This window comes from Elephas maximus, chromosome 10, assembly GCF_024166365.1.
Source record: "Elephas maximus indicus isolate mEleMax1 chromosome 10, mEleMax1 primary haplotype, whole genome shotgun sequence".
Taxonomy (NCBI): domain Eukaryota; kingdom Metazoa; phylum Chordata; class Mammalia; order Proboscidea; family Elephantidae; genus Elephas; species Elephas maximus.
Window position 1 is genome coordinate 66,269,755 of NC_064828.1, and position 18,126 is coordinate 66,287,880.

Below are 18,126 nucleotides of genomic sequence, written 5' to 3' on the forward strand. Positions count from 1 at the left end.
CGTTAACGCTTTAGTATGTTTGGACATTTCTGCAGTTTGAGGTTATGTGTCCATATAAATTAAATCACTTTTGCATGATATCGTTTCAATCCAGTAACATTTCTCAGTAATTCCTGTACCTGCTCCTGTATTGCCCCTGGCTTGTCAGATGTTAAGTTCTTACAGTTTAAATCTATTTCTGAGCTATCTGCTTATTCTACCCATCTCTATCTCTCTCTCTCTCTTTTTTTTTTTCCTGTCTGTTGATAACCTAATAACCAAGACCATTTTTATACTTTTTATAATATATTGTCATTTTTATAATATATTTTTACATCTGCTAATGTCAGTCTACTATCATTACCTTAAATTCCAGAGATGTTTTCCTTCTTTATTGACCCACCTAAAAATCTTTCAAGTTGTTATTACTATTGTTGTTATTACTGCATTCAATTAATCTAGGGAGCTTTTCCATTTTTATCATAATTTTCTCACCAAAAGCAAGGCTCATATCTATCCACATATCCATGTCTTTTTTAAAAAAGTAATCTCTCCGCATTGCAACACAGAGATGCAATCAATTCTTTATAAATGTGTGTTTAAATTTCCATTTAAAATCCTGGGTTATTTATATTCAATTAAGACATACAATCTGAAATCATTTTCATTGTAAACTATTCTAGGAGCCTCTTCCTGACTGTCTCCCGCCCTGTGAATACGCCCCTCCCTAGAACCGTGCTTCTCTTGCAGAAGCCTTGAAACTTGGTAAATGGACTGAACTGCACAGAATAGACCACTGTCCATTGTTCTGCTTGTCATTCTCTGCCTCTGTTTTCCTAAATTTACTTTTTTCTTCAGTTCACCCCGACTTGTCACACATCATCATTAATCTTAGGGAGCTATAGCTAGAATTAGATTCCCCTACAAATGCTCAAAATGTTAACAGTTTTCAAATCAAAATCGGTTTAGTTTCTAGCAGCAAAACTTTTATATTTTTGCAATTGCCTCTTCTTATTGACAGCTTATTAAAGGCCTGCGTCCTTCCTTCAGATCCCTGTGACTGACTAATCTCACAATTTGGAAATAATGGACATGTTAAAAGAACTACCAGTAGGTCCCATGCTAATTAGAACTCCAGAGTGTTCAATCTTCTAAAATGCTGAGAAGTCCCCTTTATTTATGGTGGTGGTCTCTAAGGCGGGTCATATTTGATTAAAATAAACTATAAGAAAGCCCAGGAGAATTGTTAAATGACAACCAAATAAGCAATAACCTACACATAGTGTAAGCCCTCAGAGACCATGATTTAAGTACATAAATGAGTTTGCGTAGAACAGGACAACCAAGTGGCAAACGTAATATCAAGATAAATTTGTATAACTCCCACGCAGATTCATCAATGTATTAAAAATGTCCCCTTCAGCCAAAGATTGGACAGGCTCATAAAACAAAATGAGACTAAAGGAGCACACCAACCCAGGGGCAAGGACAAGGAGGCAGGAGGGGACAGGAAAGCCAGCAACAGGGAACCCAAGGTCGAGAAGGGAGAGTGTTGACAAGTCGTGGGGTTGTAAACCAATGTCATAAAACAATATGTGTACTGTTTAATGAGAAACTAGTTTGTTCTGTAAACCTTCCTCTAAAGAAATATAAAAAAATTTAAAAATATATATATTAAAAAATATCGTCCCTGATTCATGTGGGTTTTTTATAAATAATAAAGAGTAAGGTCTATAAAGAAAGGAGGAGAAATGTTGGTGGAGTTTGCTGTTTGTTTTTCTTGAAGTTTTCACCTGCATATCTACACCAACTGGTCAAAAGATACAAAGAGCTAAACCCTACAACTCTTTGATCCGGAAAAGCTCGTCAATCTCAAGACAGATAATGAGCAAAATAGTCTTAAGTTTTGGGGTTTAGGGGAAAGTGAAGGGTGATTGAACCCACTTAATCACACTTCGGAGTTTTCAGAAACTGTGGGAAAAGGGAATTTCCTTGTTAACGGTCCCCACTCCCTCATTTCCAGCAAAATGGATTGCTTTGCTATGCAAATAACCAGTCTGATCTCAGAGGAAATCAAGACTCAGGATAGTAAAGAAACTCACCTTTTGGAGCTAAATTAATTCTTTTAAGGTACCTTTGAACAAATTACTTCTCCATGCTGTAAAAGTTCTCTTAGTGCCCTAAAATCTCAAAATATCCTGAGATTAGTTTACTTCTTCCAGGGTCAGGCCTCATAAAGCGTGAGTCCCATTGGAAAAGCATCTTTTGTCTGTTTTTTTTAGTTAAGGTACACAAAAGAAGCATGTAGAAATCACTCAGCAACTCGACATTTGTGTTTGACCCTAACCAACTGGAACCTGAAGGTTGAAAGTGTCAAGGTCAGTTCTGAGCCTAGTAACCTGTTTGAATAGGTTTCAATTTGGTAATGACTGTATTGAGTTTTTTTGTTTTTTTTTAGTTATTGAGATAATTCCGCCTCCCTTTCCTACCATCTTCAATTTCCAAAAAAACAGTGTGACAAAACAGGGCAAGAAAATCAGCGACACATACTGAATCCAGTAGGAGATGACTCAACCAGTGGCTTCTGAGTGTATGAGACAGATTCTCTAGCATGTCTCTCCCTCTCCAGGTCACAAAGGACTTTTTCCGGGAAAGAAACATATTCCCACGGTGACCAAATCATGCAGAGTTAAGTCCTTCAATATAAAATGTCAGAGCCTAGTATGCAGGTAATCCACTTTTCAACTTGGACATACAAAGCAGCATTCCGTTTAGAACTGGGACCATGACACTTAAGTCATGCCTTAAGAAATCAGTAAGAATCTTAATTGGAAAATGATGCCCACAGCCTTGATATTAAGCCCAGATTACTTATAAGTGCCGGATGATAGCAATTTCAGTTTTATACCCAGCCTACTTCCACAAAGAAGAGGTGGTAATCCATATTACATATGTACAAACCACACATTTATGGTTTTAAGTATGTTGTTGTTGTTGCTAGCTGCCATCCAGTCAACCCGCTATGCATGGTGACCCCGTGCACAACTAAAGGAAGTGCTGCCTGGTCCTGAGCCATCCCCATGATCGACTGCTGATCAAAGGATTGTGATCCACAGGGTTTTCATTGGCTGATTTTCAGAAGTAGATCGCCAGGCCTTTCTTCCTAGGCTGGCTTAATGTGAAGGGTCCTCTGCAACTTGTCCAGGATTATAGCAACGCACAAGCCTCCACCAACAGACAGAGGGTGGCTATGCATGAGGTGCGTTGGCTGGGAATTGAACCCAGGTCTCCGGCATGGAAGGAGAGAATACCACTGAGTCACCACTGTCCCCTCTAAACTATGTTATGGTTATAATATTTATCTGAACGTAAAGAAAAACAGAACGCAAAATTAAAAACTACATGTAAATATATGGACAAAGACTGGAAAGGAACATAGAAAAACTGTTGTCTTAGGATGATGAGATTATAAGCAAGTTTGCTTTTCCATAAAATTTTTTCTTTAATATTGTTTTAACAAAAGGGAGAAACAACAGAAAGATGCAAGAGACAGTTGCACCTAAGGAGCTAGAATGAGTTCTTGCAATTTCTCATTAAATACTTGGGTCTGAGGCTTCTGGAGGTCAGGTTAACACATAGCTCTCACTGACCAATTAAAGAAAGTGAGTTTTCTAATGACACATTTTTCTACTTCTAAATCGTAGTTGAACTAAAGGGAAATTAGGTATAATCTTAACTATATCTGTTGTTCTCCTTGAAATAAAGCAATTCATGAATTTTTTTTGCATAATAATCAATAGAAGACTAAGGAAAGTTGCAGTACAATTGGAAATTCTCTCTCTCTGTCTCTCATAATGTGTGTATCTTTGGGCTCTTCCCCTGGGCCCTACCTCAAAAACAAACTGCTTAGAAAACCAAATGACAAGGATTAAAAGATTAAATCCGCATGAAACTTGAGGTGAACACAGTCCTACATTTTCTCAACTATGCACAGGAAGAAGTTAGTTGCTGGTAGTTTAGGGACAAAGAAATAAATCTAGGAGTAAGTAATAAAGTTAAACCAGCCTGCTTTGAGCCCTTTAGAACATTCTCTGCTGGCCACAGCTTTGGTTAATAAAACTGAACAAAAAAAGTAATAGCAGTGAAACTAGGTCCTACCTGAACATTGACTATAGCATTCAAGAATTTAGGGTGAGGGGTTTGTTGTTAGTTTTCAGTATGCTTGCTAGAAATCAAGTTGTAAAAAGTCAAGAAAGATCAATGCGATCTTTCCTTCAGAAAATGGCAAACCTGAAAGCTGGACTTAAGAAATTCTCATTAGTAACAAAACTCAGCAAATTATTGTTCCATCTTGTCTTCTTTTCCTCAAATTTCACATTTATGAGGTAAACATTATGAATACTATAGTGCTATATTTTCCTACTAGTTTAGAAATTATGATACCAATAATGTAATTTATAACTCCTAAAGCTGCAACAGCATAATATACAGCACTTATATTTTCACTCTGGAGTTTTAAAGAATATTTTGAAGAGAGAGAAAAAGCAGAGACAACTGGAACTTTCTTCGGTTAATACCTGAAGTGACTTATGAATGGTAATTTCAAATGACATTCTCAGCGAAAAAATATTTTAATTTCTTTTTCTGGTTTTGACTTAAAATTGTTGCACACCTTAAGCTTTGGATTTCTTTTTCAAATTAGCTGTTTTCTTTATTTTTGTGTTTTTACGATACAGCAACCCAAAATGTTTCCTAAAACCTGGCCACTTTCCTCTGCTGGTGAGCATTGCAACTCTGAACTGTTTATTTATTCTGCCATCGGTTGCTGGATGCGTAGGGAAATGGGACCCGTGCATTTCCACAGAGGCCACGTTTCTAACCACTCTGAATTTACTTCCAGTTGTAGTTTTCAGAACTGTGCTGGTTTATCTCACACGACAGAAAAAAAAAAAAAAAACTTTTTTTTTTTTTTTGGTACTCCTCAATAATTCTGCATCAATTCTAATTTGGCAGTTGACCAGTTATCCCAAATTCCTCTCTTGTTAGGTGCCGCTGAGTTGTTTCTGACTTACAGTGACCCTACAAACAACAGAACCAACATTGTCTGGTCGTGCCATACTCACAATCCTTGCTATGTTTGAGCCCGTTGTTGCAGCCACTGTGTCAGTCCATCTCATTGGGGGTCTTCCTTTTCTTCCCCTCTACTTTACCAAACATGATGTCCTTCTCCAGGGACTGATCGCTCCTGACATGTCCAAAGTATGTGAGACATAGTCTCACCATCTTTGCTTCTAAGGAGCATTCTGGTTGTACTTCTTCCAAGACACATTTGTTCATTCTTTTGGCAGTCCATGGTGTATTCAATATTCTTCTCCAACACCACAATTCAAAGGCATCAATTTTTCTTCAGTCTTCCTTATTCATCATCCAGCTTTCACATGCATATGAGGTGATTAAAAATACCCTGGCTTGGGTCAGGCATACCTTAGTCTTCAAGGTGACATCTTTGCTTTTTAACACTTTAAAAAGGTCTTTTGCAGAGCCCTGGTGACATGGTGGTTAAGCGATACAGCTGCTAACCAAAATGTTGGCAGTTCAAATCCACCAGCCGCTCCTTGAAAACCCTGTGGGGCAGTTCTACTGTGTCCTTTAGAGTCGCTGTGAGTTGGACTTGACTCGATGGCAATGGGTTTTTGCAGCAGATTTGCCCAATGCAATAAATATATCATTTGATTACTTGACTGCTGCTTCCATGGGCTTTGATTGTAGATCCAAGTAAAATGAAATCCTTGACAATTTCAATCTTTTCTCCACTTATCACGATGTTGCTCATTGGTCCAGTTGTGAGGATTTTTTGTTTTCTTTACGTTGAGGTGTAATCCATACTGAAAGCTGTAGTCTTTGATCTTCATCAGCAAGTGCTTCAAGTCCTCTTCACTTTTAGCAAGCAACATTGTGTCATCTGCATATCGCATGAATCCTGATGCCGCGTTCTTCTTCATATAGTCCAGCTTCTCAGATTATTTCCTCAGCATACAGGTTGAATAAGTATGGTGAAAGGATACAACCCTGACGCACACATTTTCTGATATTAAACCACTCAATATCACCTTGTTCTGTTGGAACAACTGCCTCTTGGTCTATGTACAGGTTTCACATGAGCAAAATGAAGTGTTCTGGAATTCCCATACTCTGACATGTCATCCATAGTTTGCTATGACCCACACAGTTGAATGCCTTTGCATAGTCAATAGAACACAGGTAAACATCTTTTTTATATTCTCTGCTTTCAGCAAAGACATGAACAATGATATCCTTCGTTCCACATCTTCTTCTGAATCCAGCTTGGATTTCTGGCAGTCCCTTGCAGATGAACTGCTGCAACCATTTTTGAATTATCTGCAGCAAAATTTTAATTGTGTGTGTTATTAATGACATTGTTCCATAATTTCCACATTCAGTTTGATCCCCTTTCTTTGGGATGGGCACAAATATGGATCTCTTCCAGTCTGTTGACCAGGTAGTTGTCTTCCAAATTTCTTGGCATAGATGAGTGAACACTTCCAGCATTGTATCTGTTTGTTGAAACACCTCAGTTGGTATTCTGTCAATTCCTGGAACCTAGTTTTTCGCAGCGTGGGCTTCTTGCTTCAATACCATAGGTTCTTGTCATATGCTACCTCCTGAAATAGTTGAATGTCAACCAATTCTTTTTGGTACACTGACTCTGTGTGTTCCTTTCATCTTCTTTTGATGTTTCCAGTATTTTAGCCATAGAATCTTTCAATATTGCAACTTGAGGCTTGAATATTTTCTTCAGTTCTTTCAGCTTGAGAAATGCCAAACGTGTTCTTCCCTTCTGGTTTTCTAACTCAAGGTCTTTGCACATTTCATTGTAATACTTTGTCTTCTCGAGCCGCCCTTTGAAATCTTCTGTTCAGCTCTCCTACATGATCATTTCTTCCTTTTGTTTTAGCTACTCTCCATTCAAAAGCAAGTTTCAGCGTCTCTTCTGACATTCATTTTGGTCTTTTCTTTCTTTCTTGACTTTTTAAGGACCTTTTGCATTCTTCATGTATGATGTCTTGATGTCATCCCACAACACGCCTGGTCTTCAATCATTAGTGTTCAATGCATCAAATCTGTTCTTGAGATGGCCTCTAAATTCAGGTGAGATACAAATAACATTGATTCTCAGGTAATGTGTAAGGTTACCAAAGCTGCTAGCATTATTCTTTTCCATTTTAAAAAGTGAAAGTGTGAATATTTTATGCAATTTTCTGTATTGAAGCAAGAACATCACTGGGATCAAACAGTTTGGTGTTCTGAGCCTCAAATAAGTTTTATTCTTCTAGATTCATTTTAGGGATCATCATTTTGAGCTCCTAGCTTTGGAGGAGTGCAACACTGTGTGCCCCTGGGCGGGAGGACCGAGATCAGCTGAGGTGCTGTCGCTGTGTATTATGGCCTTGGCCTCTCATTTCTGAAAGAAATCTGTCCACTCCACACTGGAACCCACTTGTCCTCATGGCTCCAAAACTTCCCACCCCACCCCCTGCGGTTGCTGAGAGCAGGCGTGGCAGCTCAGCTGAGGCGGAGAGAGTGGGGGGACTCTGAGGTAGCGGCTTGTCGTTCCCGGCCTGTGTGTATGCCCAACCCTCGGGCCAGTGGGTCTGTTCCCCACTCGGTCCCGCCGTTCATTCAATCTCTCCAGTATGAGGGCCCACTCCGGGCTCCGTGAAAGAAGATCCTAGTTCCCTAATTCCCGCTCTCCACCCCCCACAGAAAACCCCAAAGGTCTCGACCCCTCTTACACCCTCCACCCTGGTGAACTTTCTCCCCAGACTGCACGATTCTTCGCAGCCATTTGACCCCATTTCACGTTAAATATGCCGAGTCACAACCCTAGGGACCAGCGTGCGCTAATCACATCCGTCTGTCTTTGCAGGGCTTCACCTGAGCTCTGGGTCCTCAAGGACGCAGGAGCTGGGCGAGTCGTCAGCTCGGGTGGAGGGGTCTGAAATCTGGCATCTGGCTGGGGAAAGGACTGAGGGGAGGCTGCCCGCGGTGCAGCTCCAGCGCGCGGCCGCCAGGTGCACTGTCCCCAGCAGTCCCCGGCGGGGAGAACGCCCTCTGGTGCCCCCGCGGCCGCGGGGCCTCGGCGCTCCGGGAGCGCGCGGGGGCGGAGCCTGTCAGGCAGGATCTTGACGCGGGTCCAAGGCCGGGTGATTATTGGGGTCTGCCAGCGCCGCCGCTGCCCTGAGCCCTCTCAGTGTGGCGCTGCCCGGCGGCAAGGGGGTGCTGGAATGAAGTTACGGGCAAGACAGAAAACAAAGTCAGCAGGTCACCTGGCAGGTTCTGGGCGAATTATGCAACGAAAGCAGGGGAATGTTTGATGCTTCCCTCCCCCCTCTCCCCCGCCCCCCTTTTTTCTTTCTCTTAAGCTCCTAGGAAGCCGGTTCCAGTTTAAGGGTTGGGCAGGGATCGACAAAGCTGCTCCTCTGATGTGGTTACGACTTTACTGAACTCCTCAAGGGCGATTCTCCCTCCCCATCTTTCTTTAAGTAATGGGAACATTACTCTGAAAATATATACATATATATATATATTAAGGGAAAAAAGCAGGTTTGATCCAAAAGCAAAGCTAAGAATCGACCTACAGTTTCCATAAAGCACTGGGCTGAGCATTAGGCGAAAATAGAAACTTCTGAAACCTAAGTTAAATAATCTCCATACGCGTTCAATTTTTTATCTCCCCAGGCCTCAGGACTATGCCTTCAATTGGAATTTAAAGAGTTAAAGCTGGCCATAGCTGGTTGTTTTTTATGCTAACATTTGTGGCATTGGGACTATTCTGTTAACTAGGTATATGCAATTCACAGAATTTCACGGTAAATTCCCCAGACCAAATATTTGGCTGAACAAATAAACAACATTATCCATTCCTGAAAATAAGCCAGTAGACGGAGGGGGAGGGGAGAGCGGTTGCTAGAAAGTGACCTGAGCTAGGCAGCCACCGGGCTGAGGACTGGGCCCTTGCTGTGTGATTTCCCCCAAGTGCTAGAGATGTTAGGGTTCCCTTTTAGTGACTAGGACATTTCAGAAAGTTGCTGGAGATCGGACAAAACAAAACAAGGCCGCCTGAGGGGGACCCATAATGGGCTCCCCCTAAATGATTTATTCGAGCTCCATACCATTAATCAAAGGGGCAGCAACCTGGGGGGCTGGGGGCTGGGGGAAGGAACCTTCTTTGCAGGGAGTTTTTGGAGAACTGTGGAGTCTTGCTGCCTTTGCCTGGGGCTCTGATCTCCTCTCTCCACCTGCGCTCTCCGGGGAGCTGGGGCTTTGGCAACCTCCCCACTTCTATTTTTATTGGTTTCCACTAAGCTGCTCCTTTTGGAGGATTGTAGGACTTCAGTAATTAAAAACAAAAATGAATCTTGCTTCACCCATTCCTTCCCCACCCCACCCCCAGCAACACATGCAAGAGTGTCTCTACACAAATGCAGGGTGTGTGCACACATCATACACAGAAAAACAAATGCCAGGAATGTGTACCAGTCATATTCTTTGGGTGCACACACACATACACATACACACACACCACCACCACTCAGGTCTATACCTTCATGACGGAGAAATACACTCCTATCAGCTCTCCCTACACAGACTGCATAAAGACACCGCTTTTGCCCTAAACCCATCCAAGAAGAAGCAGGGGGAAGAAAATGCACTCAAAAGAAATGAGCCTGAGCAGACTAAGATTCCAGGGCTTAATTTGGTTGCTGGTGGTGGATAAGAAAAAGCAAAGGCCTCTCCTTTGGTCCTCTCAATTCCTACATTCATCTCATTCCAGAAGGCCATCTCTCTGCCTTGCTGGCAGCCCTTAGCTGAGGGAGACACCCAAGGACATCAGCATCATCCTTTTCACTCTGGCCAAAAAATGAGCTTTTTCCTTGAAGTAACGCTGGCTCAGGACATCAGATCCACCAGGTGTATCACTTTCTGCCCAGCTATAGGGAAGGTGGGGGGCTAGGGGAGTGCAACACAGAAAGGCCAAGACTGTGGCCATTTGACTCAAGGCATTCTGTATAGAACTTTTACAGTACCTACTTAGAAATTCTAACCCCTCAAAGCTAACCCCATTGCTCCCCACCATCCACACTCAGCCTAATCTGTTGGAATTTTGAACCTGATGAAAGCTTTCATGTGGGGAAAGGCGGACAAAGGGAAAAAAAATCAAGAAAAGCTAGAGAAGAATTCTATCATGTGACATATTAAAATAATGGTCACCAAACTTTTTGAAGGTTGGGCACATTATTTGTCTCACTGGGTAAAAGCCACTTACCAAAAAACTCCTGTTTATAAAAAACATGCATGTTAGTTTGTGAGTGTATAAATTATTTTCTTTTGAAAAGACGACACAGGTGCCTGTAATGACTGGAGACATCCTGGGGTGTCATAAAGGTAGAAGGGGGGACCATTTCCTTGAGTTATTTCTCCATCACACTTGGCTACTACATACCTCTAACAGGTGAGCAAAAACAAAGGATGTACAAGGAGCCCCAAACTGAGTCTTTAATCTGACCTACTCCTTTTATCCCGCTGTTTCTCCAAGGCATGTGTCATCCAGATGGGAGAAGATGCTGCATCCTTGTTAACATTAAATAGAAATGGAAAACAACTCATGCTTGGCAATTACCATCTCTCTCTGCCATCAGTTTACTTCCTGTTCCTCCAATTTAACCACCTCAAGTTACCACCCTCTGACTTCTATCCAGCCCCCAAGCCCAGCTCAAAATAAAATCTCAATCAAAAGAGATGAGGCAGAAGGAAAAGAGAAAGGACCAAAGAGAAAAAGAACATAGTTTACCTTTAAAATAATGACTCATTTTATTTTTTTTCTTTTAATACGTAGTTATAAATATATTTTGTCAAAATATATGATCAATATGGTCAAAACATTTGCACGTAAAGTCATAAATAAGGTCAAGGTGAATGTTTAGGTCTTTTTTTTTTTTTTTTTTTAAAGATAAAAGTCCAGCTATAAGGAAGCAGTCTGTGTAGTGTGTGTCAGTGGATGGGAATGGCTGTGTGTGTGTGTGTGTGCGTGCGCACGCACGCATGTGTCCCCAAGGACTGCCTGATCTCAGCGGCACCCACATCCCTCTACCACCATCTCCTGATAATTTTTCAGTACCACCTTGTCATACTCATCCAGGTACAGCATGGAGATGGCACTCAATTCGGTGGGCACACAACAGGCTTTGGGGATGCTGGAATTGACAGAGTTGACCAGGGTCTGCACAATGGCGTGGTTGGTTGAGTTGAGGTGGTCAGCCAGTGGAAAGGGACAGTCCCCATGGCAGTAGAAGGCTTGGTAGCCTGGTGGGGCCACAATCCAATCATTCCAGCCCACGTCACTGAAGTCCACATAGAGCGAATGGCGCCGGCAGTTCTTATTCTTCTTCCGGGCCCGCTGTGGGTGATGCTTAGGGCTCCGCTTGACCCTCCTGCGACGGGTCAAGGCATGGCCCCGGCCATCATGGCCAAAGGTGACTAGGAGGGGCCGGAGTTGGGCCCAATTCCCACTCCCTTGAGGTAACGATCGGCTAATCCTGACATGCTGGCCCTGGTGGGTCCGTGTCTGATAGAGGTGAGTCACCTCGATGGCCAGCCCATAGTTTGGCTGCTTCTCCCGGGTCCAGCGAAGGACCGCAGGGCTCACATCAAAGGTTTCCCACCGTGTCACATTGTGGTGGACCAGTCTTGTGTCCAGTAGTCGTGTGATGAGGTGCCCAGGCACCACTTCTGCCGGGGGCTTCATAACCTCATAAATGTTTATACGGTGGAAGCCCTGCTCCCAGTCAGGGCCCTGGTCCACCTGCTCCCGGAAGAGCCGAAGCTCTGCAGAGGAGATCACCTCGTTCTCTGGGATGCTGCTGAGGTTAAAGAGAAAACGAAAAGCAGAGTTTTCGCTGTTCCCTGGGATGTTCTCCAGATGTTCTAGACACAGTTAGGGAGGGAAAGAAAAAGAAAGGAGCATATGAACTTTTCTGCAAAGATGGAAAACTCAAGAAATAGCTAAGAGTTGGATGATGAGTGGTGAATTCTGCTTAGTATTGGAAGTCTATTTTGGAGAAATAACTAATTTGAAGGAGCAAATAAATGAAGCACCTAGCAAACCCGCAAAACTCAACTAGTGTTCGGCAAGCACCAAAGACAGAAAGTACCTCACAACCTCATTTATGTCTAATAATTTCCATGTGTCAACTCCTTACTCCACCATCATTGGACTCCCCTTTTAAAAACCTCTTGGCTTTGTGTACACAGTTTTCTTTACAAATGGTTTTAAAGAAAAAAAGGGGCCAACAGAGCAGAGCAGGAGGAAACATGCACACAACCACCCTCTCCCTCTTCTTCCACTTTTGAGTATGTTACTAAACATTTCCCTAGCGATCTTAGAAACACAGAGCATGCCTTGTTGATCATGTTACAGAGGGGAAAATAAATTCCAACACAGTAATGATGCTGGTGGATTAATAACTTAGATTTACTTTGGAAAAGAAACATCCGCTAGGAAACATTCAGATCGGATTACAAGGCCCCTATTGAATAAACTTGACAAACACACAGCTGTAATATTAAATTCGGTAGGTGCTTTGAAAAAAACGGGCAGAAAACCTGGCAGAAAAGGCTTTGATATAGCAAAAACACACGGTTGGGGCGAGCCCACATCTGAGTGGTGTCATTCCCCTTCCTCTGAGCCCCTCCCCCTCTGTCTCCAAAAAATACATTCAGCAGCAGTTCTAGAAATTCACTGAGGGTAGGCAGCTCTGTTCCCCAGCCTTCAGGATTGGGGGCTTTGATATAACAGGAACCGTCCTCCTCCAGCGTTTCCACTGGCCTCTAGCCAGCCCCACTAACCCTCCCTTGCCTAGATCCCCAAGCAGGGACTGACCTTCGTGGTGGAAGCTCCTCACGGTGTTGGCCCGGCTAGCGGGGCGCTCAGGGTACTCCAGACCAATGCTGTGGATCTGCTCTTCCTCCTCCTCCTCCCCAGACTGGAGCCGGTAAAGATCCCGCATGTAATCGGGGATGACGGCGCTCTTACTAGGCTGCGGCCGGCGGCGCAGCCCAAACATCTGCAGAAGTGTCGCCTCGAAGTCCCGCAGGAGCTCATGGCTCTGCCCTGAGCGGCGTCCTCCCGCGTGGCCCTGAATCTCGGCGACTTTTTTCTTCCCCGTCTCAGGTATCAAACTAGCATGGCTCGCGCCTCCTAGCAGGACTTGGCATAATAAAACGACCATCAGCATTCGGTTACCAGGAATCATGGTGTCTCTGGGGAGGGGGTAGGGGTAGAAGGTTAAAGAATAAACACCAATAAACAGAGAGAAACAGAGGTGTCTCGGTATATGCATATAGGTCTAGAAACGGAGGGTCAAGATGTAAAACAGGTCAGAAAGATCAAGTTTGTGTCTTCTCCCTCACACACACCCCCCCTTACCACCAGCTGCAGCCATGCACGGCCTGAAAGTAGGAATTGCCCTGTAATTACTTGGTCTAACTTGTTTACAGTCAAATAACCCCAAATCAGATAGCCTCCATCCTGTTAATCTTTTTTTGTCCCAACTGCTATCTGAGCCATGATCTCAGCTTGGCTTCTCCAAGGATAAACAGTTAACATTGAGGGGGTAAAAACGAGTGGGGGAGGGAGAATTAAAATGCCATCGCTCTCGACTTCAGACCTTCAGCCTCTCCCCCTCTTCCTCCAACGCCCCCCCCTTCTTTCTCCGCCCTCCGAGCCCAACTTCCACAGCTTCCAGCTGGTTCAGAGAGGAAGGGAAAGCAGAGAAGCAGAGGCAGGGTGAAGACACAGGGTGGCAGGGTCCAGAGACCAAGGAGGTGGTCTGGGGGTTGCCAGGTGGCTTGACGGTTTATTTTATTGTGGCCGATGAGTATAAAATGCCCAGCAAAAAGCGTCTGATCGCGCCCGCACTCTCACTCCCTGGGATTGGGGGGCAGGGAAGGAGGGCGATTCCCGAACGACCTCTGTGAGTTTTATCAAACGGCTGGGAACGCGCCACGGGGGCACTGGACGCTCCCCAGGCAAGTGGGGACCGGGAAGTCCAAAAGGTACAACCACAGGCTGCCGGGTTTTCATCTCTTTAGTTCCATCGAGCTCCGCTTTCTTGCAACGTACCCGATCTGAGAGGGCGAGAGGGGGCAAGCGACCGGTGCGCTTCCGCGCGCCAGGCTGCCGGGCCAAGAAGGGAGCGACAGGGAGGCCAGAAAGTGGAGCCTGGCCGCTGAAAGGTAGGTCCGACGGGAGGGACAGATGGCAAGCGTGAGTGGGGAGGGCAGAGTGAATTCCCGAGCATGAGTGGGGAGAGCAGAGTGAGTCCTGGGAGGGGGGAAGGAAGAGGTGTCTACTCACTGACAGAAAACAAGGCATATAATAACAGTCCATGATTCTTGACAGCCAATCTTGAACAGGCTTGCTGGAAAGGCTCAGATGAGCTGCGGCAGTGCGTTGCTCGGGATGGCACTACGGAATGGCTCCTAAAATGAATATTTGAATATAATGAGTCTCCGGCGCAGACAGGCTCTGTTTTTCTTCCAGCCCCTCCGAGTCACGTGAACGCAGAGGCCCCGCCCCGCGCCCAGAGGAGTCCGCCCTCCCCGGAGCCGGCGGCTAAAGGGCCCGCGCGCCCTCCCTCTCGGTCCCGCCCTCTTCTGGTGAGGCCAACCTCGGCCGCCCGCCTGAGCCTCAGCGGTCCGGGAGGAACTCCCGGCGGCGCTCGGCGGAGCCCTCGGCTGGTCACCAGCGCCAGCGCGCTCCTCCGGCCGCGAACGCCTTGGACGCGGAGCGCGGAGGTCATGGTTCTCGCCTCTACCTGCCGCGCACAGTGCGCCCTGCCGTGCCACTGCGACCGTGACCTGAAGCCAGAGGCTCTGGGGCGCCCTATAGGGTCTGCGCCTTCCAGCGCGAGCCCAGCTCAAGTGGGTCTGGAGCTGGGGCGGCTGAGTCTTGGCCGCCCGAATACTCACCACCAAGAGGCACTTGAAAAGGAGAACTCTCTGAAACCCTTCACACACATGCACACACGCATCCCGCCACTTCCTCCCTGGGGTCTTTGTGAGGACAAATAATGCTCCCAGGGACAGCCAGTCACTCCCTGGCAAACGCCTGAGAGTGCTCAGACGAGCAGGGCAGTCGCTTTAGCACCCAGCCAAAAGCTGCTGACCCTGTCACGCCCAGGAGGGGGACAGAGTTTAGGAGGTGATCGGGGTGGGAAAGTGGAGAGGGAGGCGCCGCTAGGCTATTTTCTCCCGTTACTTTACGAAGAGAATCCCCGAACCGCTGAGGACCTCACGCCCCCTCCCATCCCCCTGGTGAAGCAAATCCCCTAAGAAACCCATCGGCAGAGCGGTTCAAGGCGGAGGGGCGGAGGCTGGGGCTCACCGTTCAGGGTGGATTCAGAAAGAGGCGTCACCACCGACAGGGCGCATCACATTTTTCAGGTCTTAATGTCACTGAGGTTTTACAACTCCCGACCCAGCGCAGAAAGGAAATCCCACCACGTTCCCAGAAGTCTAGAAAACCGTGAACAGCTTTCGGCCTGCGCTCGACCTCAGCCTCTGCGTCTGAGTCTCTCTCTCTCTCTGGCTTGGCTCATTTTTTAAACCACCACTCCTCCCCCCCACCACTTCCTTCCCCCATCCCCTTCCTCCTTTGCACCAGCTGCAGAATCACAGCAAATATTCCTTCAAGAATTTTACCAACCCACCGCTTAAGGAACTACTGAGATGTCCTGACTCCGACCGAAGATGCTGCACGCGTGGGTCACTCAGCGCAATGGACAGTTCGAAAACCCTCACCCGGTGCAACTCTGCGGTCACAGCGGGCTCAGGCACCGGGTTGCCCCAATGGCCCAAGCCCCATGACTCACGCCCCAAATCCCCGGACCTAAGAGCCCCCTTCCCGCCCCAACCTACTCCCCCAGCCTCCCTTTGCTGAGGCTGTTCTCAGTTCCTGCTTTTGGTCCCTTCAGAGTGCGAGGGCTCCGGCTGCCCTCTTCCTTCTCCTCCACACACTTGGTTTTCTTTGAGGGGACACTGACGGAAAGCCTTTGGGTAAGAGAAGAACAGGGTAGAGCAGCTCGGCCCTCACCCCGGGCCGCAGCGGCCCGCACCGCCCCAAGCTGCAGGTCGGGGTGCAGAGGCCTCGGGCGCCCCTGCGCGACCGCCCGCGCCCAGCGTTTGGCCCGCCGCTTTTGAGTGGCCTTCGGCTTTCCCACTCCCGCGCCACCCTGGGGCGGACTGCGAAAGGGCTGGGGATGGCAACCTTTTTTTGTTTTTTATACGTCTCCCTTTAAAAGCCCCGTGGGGGAGCTCTAGAAATGGAAAAAGCAGATAGAGACGGACAGGTCCCCGAGGGGCAAACGGACAATGGAAGGGGCAGGCGCCCGGGATCTCGAGACAATTTTCAGCTTCTTGGAATCTCCCAGGGCGGCGGAATCTCCCAGGGCTGCGGTGGAGAGCGCGTGTTGTACTAAAAACCAGAAGATGTAGGAAGAAGGAGGCAATGTGTCAATTTCGGAATTAGCAGGATTTGTCTCCAATCACTTAAAAAAAAAAAAAAAGGAAATCTTTTAAATTTGAAAGATAAAGGCCGAAAAGACATCTTTTCACCTGAACCTTTTCTTGGAGTGCGGGGGGAGGGGGGAGGCATGCTGCAACTGCTGACGGGTGTCCTTCACCTCCCTGCCAGAGTCTTTTCCCAACACCGAAGTTTGTTCAGAGGTCATCTCAGTTTACCGAACATGTGCCTTTTTGGGTTTTAAACTCTCATAAAGCATTAGGCCCACAAACCGAGGTCCTCGCAAACCATCCACCGAAGCGGTCCCAGGCATCTGAACTTCCGCGGGGAAGGGTCCGCAAGAGCTCAGGAGTCCCGGGACTCTTTCCCGTGGACTCCGGGCAAGGAAGGCCATGTAGAGTCGTGCGTCTGTTGCACGTCCGGCCAGAGACTGCCCATAGGACAGAAAACCGCAAGAAGACGCGTCCTCAGAGTTCCTGGCATCTCGGCCATCGTCCCTACAGACCCTACACTGTGAAATGATAGAGGGGAGGCTCCCTGCACGCCGCAAACTCCTGAAAAGAACTCGTGGAGGAGGCGCGTCTTGCAGCGGCAGTTCGCAAGCTCTCCGGGGTGCCTGGCCGACACCCCCACCTCGCAGCCCCTCGGGCGGCACGCACGCTCCAGAGGGCAGAAGGTCTGCGCGCCCCACAGCAGAACCAGCCCTGGCTAGGGATTCTGTTTCCATCTTTCCGCCCCTCATCTTCTTCAAACCTCAGAGCCGGCGCCCACTTTCCTCCCGCGGCCCTTCCCGTCGGGGGAACGCAACCGCCCAGCCAACCGGCAACGCGTTCTGTTCAAGACCCTGCAGTCTTTCCCAAGCCCCTACTAAGGGCTTTTCTTCTTCCCTTCTCTCTTCCCCCGCGCCGCCCAAAGGTAGAAATCGCCCGGAGCCGCCCGACGGAGAAGGTGGCTTGGGTAGTGGCAGTGGTAGATACATCTTACAGCACCAGCACCCCCACTTCTAGTATCACCATTGAAAAGAATTAGGCCACCTTTTGCCTCGGCCACAGCCTGTACCTCCCTCTCCTCCGCCCAAAGATGCGCCTCGGCCCCCTCTGCCCGGCGCTCCTCGCCAGGCAGCCTTGCTCACCATAGGTCCGTGCAGCAGCGGGCTCGCCAGCAGCAGCTCCTGGGGACCTCTGCACAGCTGCAGTGAACCTGGACGAGGGCCGGAGACTGGGGCGCTGCAGGCTCGAGACGGCTCGGACGGGAAGCCCATCAAGGAGAGAGGCGAGATACTCAGCCCGGAGCAGCAGCGGCGTCTCAGTCTCCCGTCCCTCGGCTCGGATGCCAAACTCACCTAGCTTCCGGGCTGCTTCCCTTCCTCCCTCCCTCCTTCTCTGCTCACTCACATCTTCCCCTTCCTCCTCTTTCCCTCTCCCTCTCTCTTTTCTTTCTTTCTTTCCTCCTCCTCTTCCCCCGCAGCCCCTCCCTCCTTCCCTCCTCCCTCGCTCGCCTCCCTTTCTGGGGATGGGAGCCCCGCCCACATCCTCCCATCTAGC

The 18,126-nt window shown here is 47.3% G+C and overlaps 1 protein-coding gene across 2 annotated transcripts; it reads right to left on the reverse strand.

Annotated features, from left to right (window-relative positions):
• Positions 1-10,867: 10,867 nt before the first annotated feature.
• Positions 10,868-17,822, reverse strand: BMP4 (bone morphogenetic protein 4). 2 transcript variants are annotated; one of them, XM_049898976.1, is made up of 4 exons: positions 17,715-17,822; positions 14,417-14,541; positions 12,941-13,267; positions 10,868-11,985 (listed from the first exon to the last, which is right to left on the reverse strand). In XM_049898976.1, the coding sequence occupies exons 3-4, from the start codon at positions 13,122-13,124 to the stop codon at positions 11,129-11,131; spliced, it is 1,041 nt and encodes a 346-aa protein (XP_049754933.1). In that variant the 5' UTR covers positions 13,125-13,267; positions 14,417-14,541; positions 17,715-17,822; the 3' UTR covers positions 10,868-11,128. The 2 variants fall into 2 exon arrangements, with proteins under 2 accessions (XP_049754933.1, XP_049754932.1); XM_049898975.1 differs by lacking the exon at positions 17,715-17,822 and adding an exon at positions 15,446-15,634 and having other exon boundaries at positions 10,869-11,985; positions 12,941-13,320.
• Positions 17,823-18,126: the final 304 nt, after the last annotated feature.

Excerpts from the sequence above, each read along its gene's own strand:
- BMP4 (XM_049898975.1), bottom strand. The coding sequence starts at position 13,313 with ATGATTCCTGGTAACCGAATGCTGATGGTCGTTTTATTATGCCAAGTC. Across the intron at positions 11,986-12,940 it reads GAGGAGCTTCCACCACGAAG|AACATCTGGAGAACATCCCA; the intron begins GTCAGTCCCTGC and ends AACTGTGTCTAG.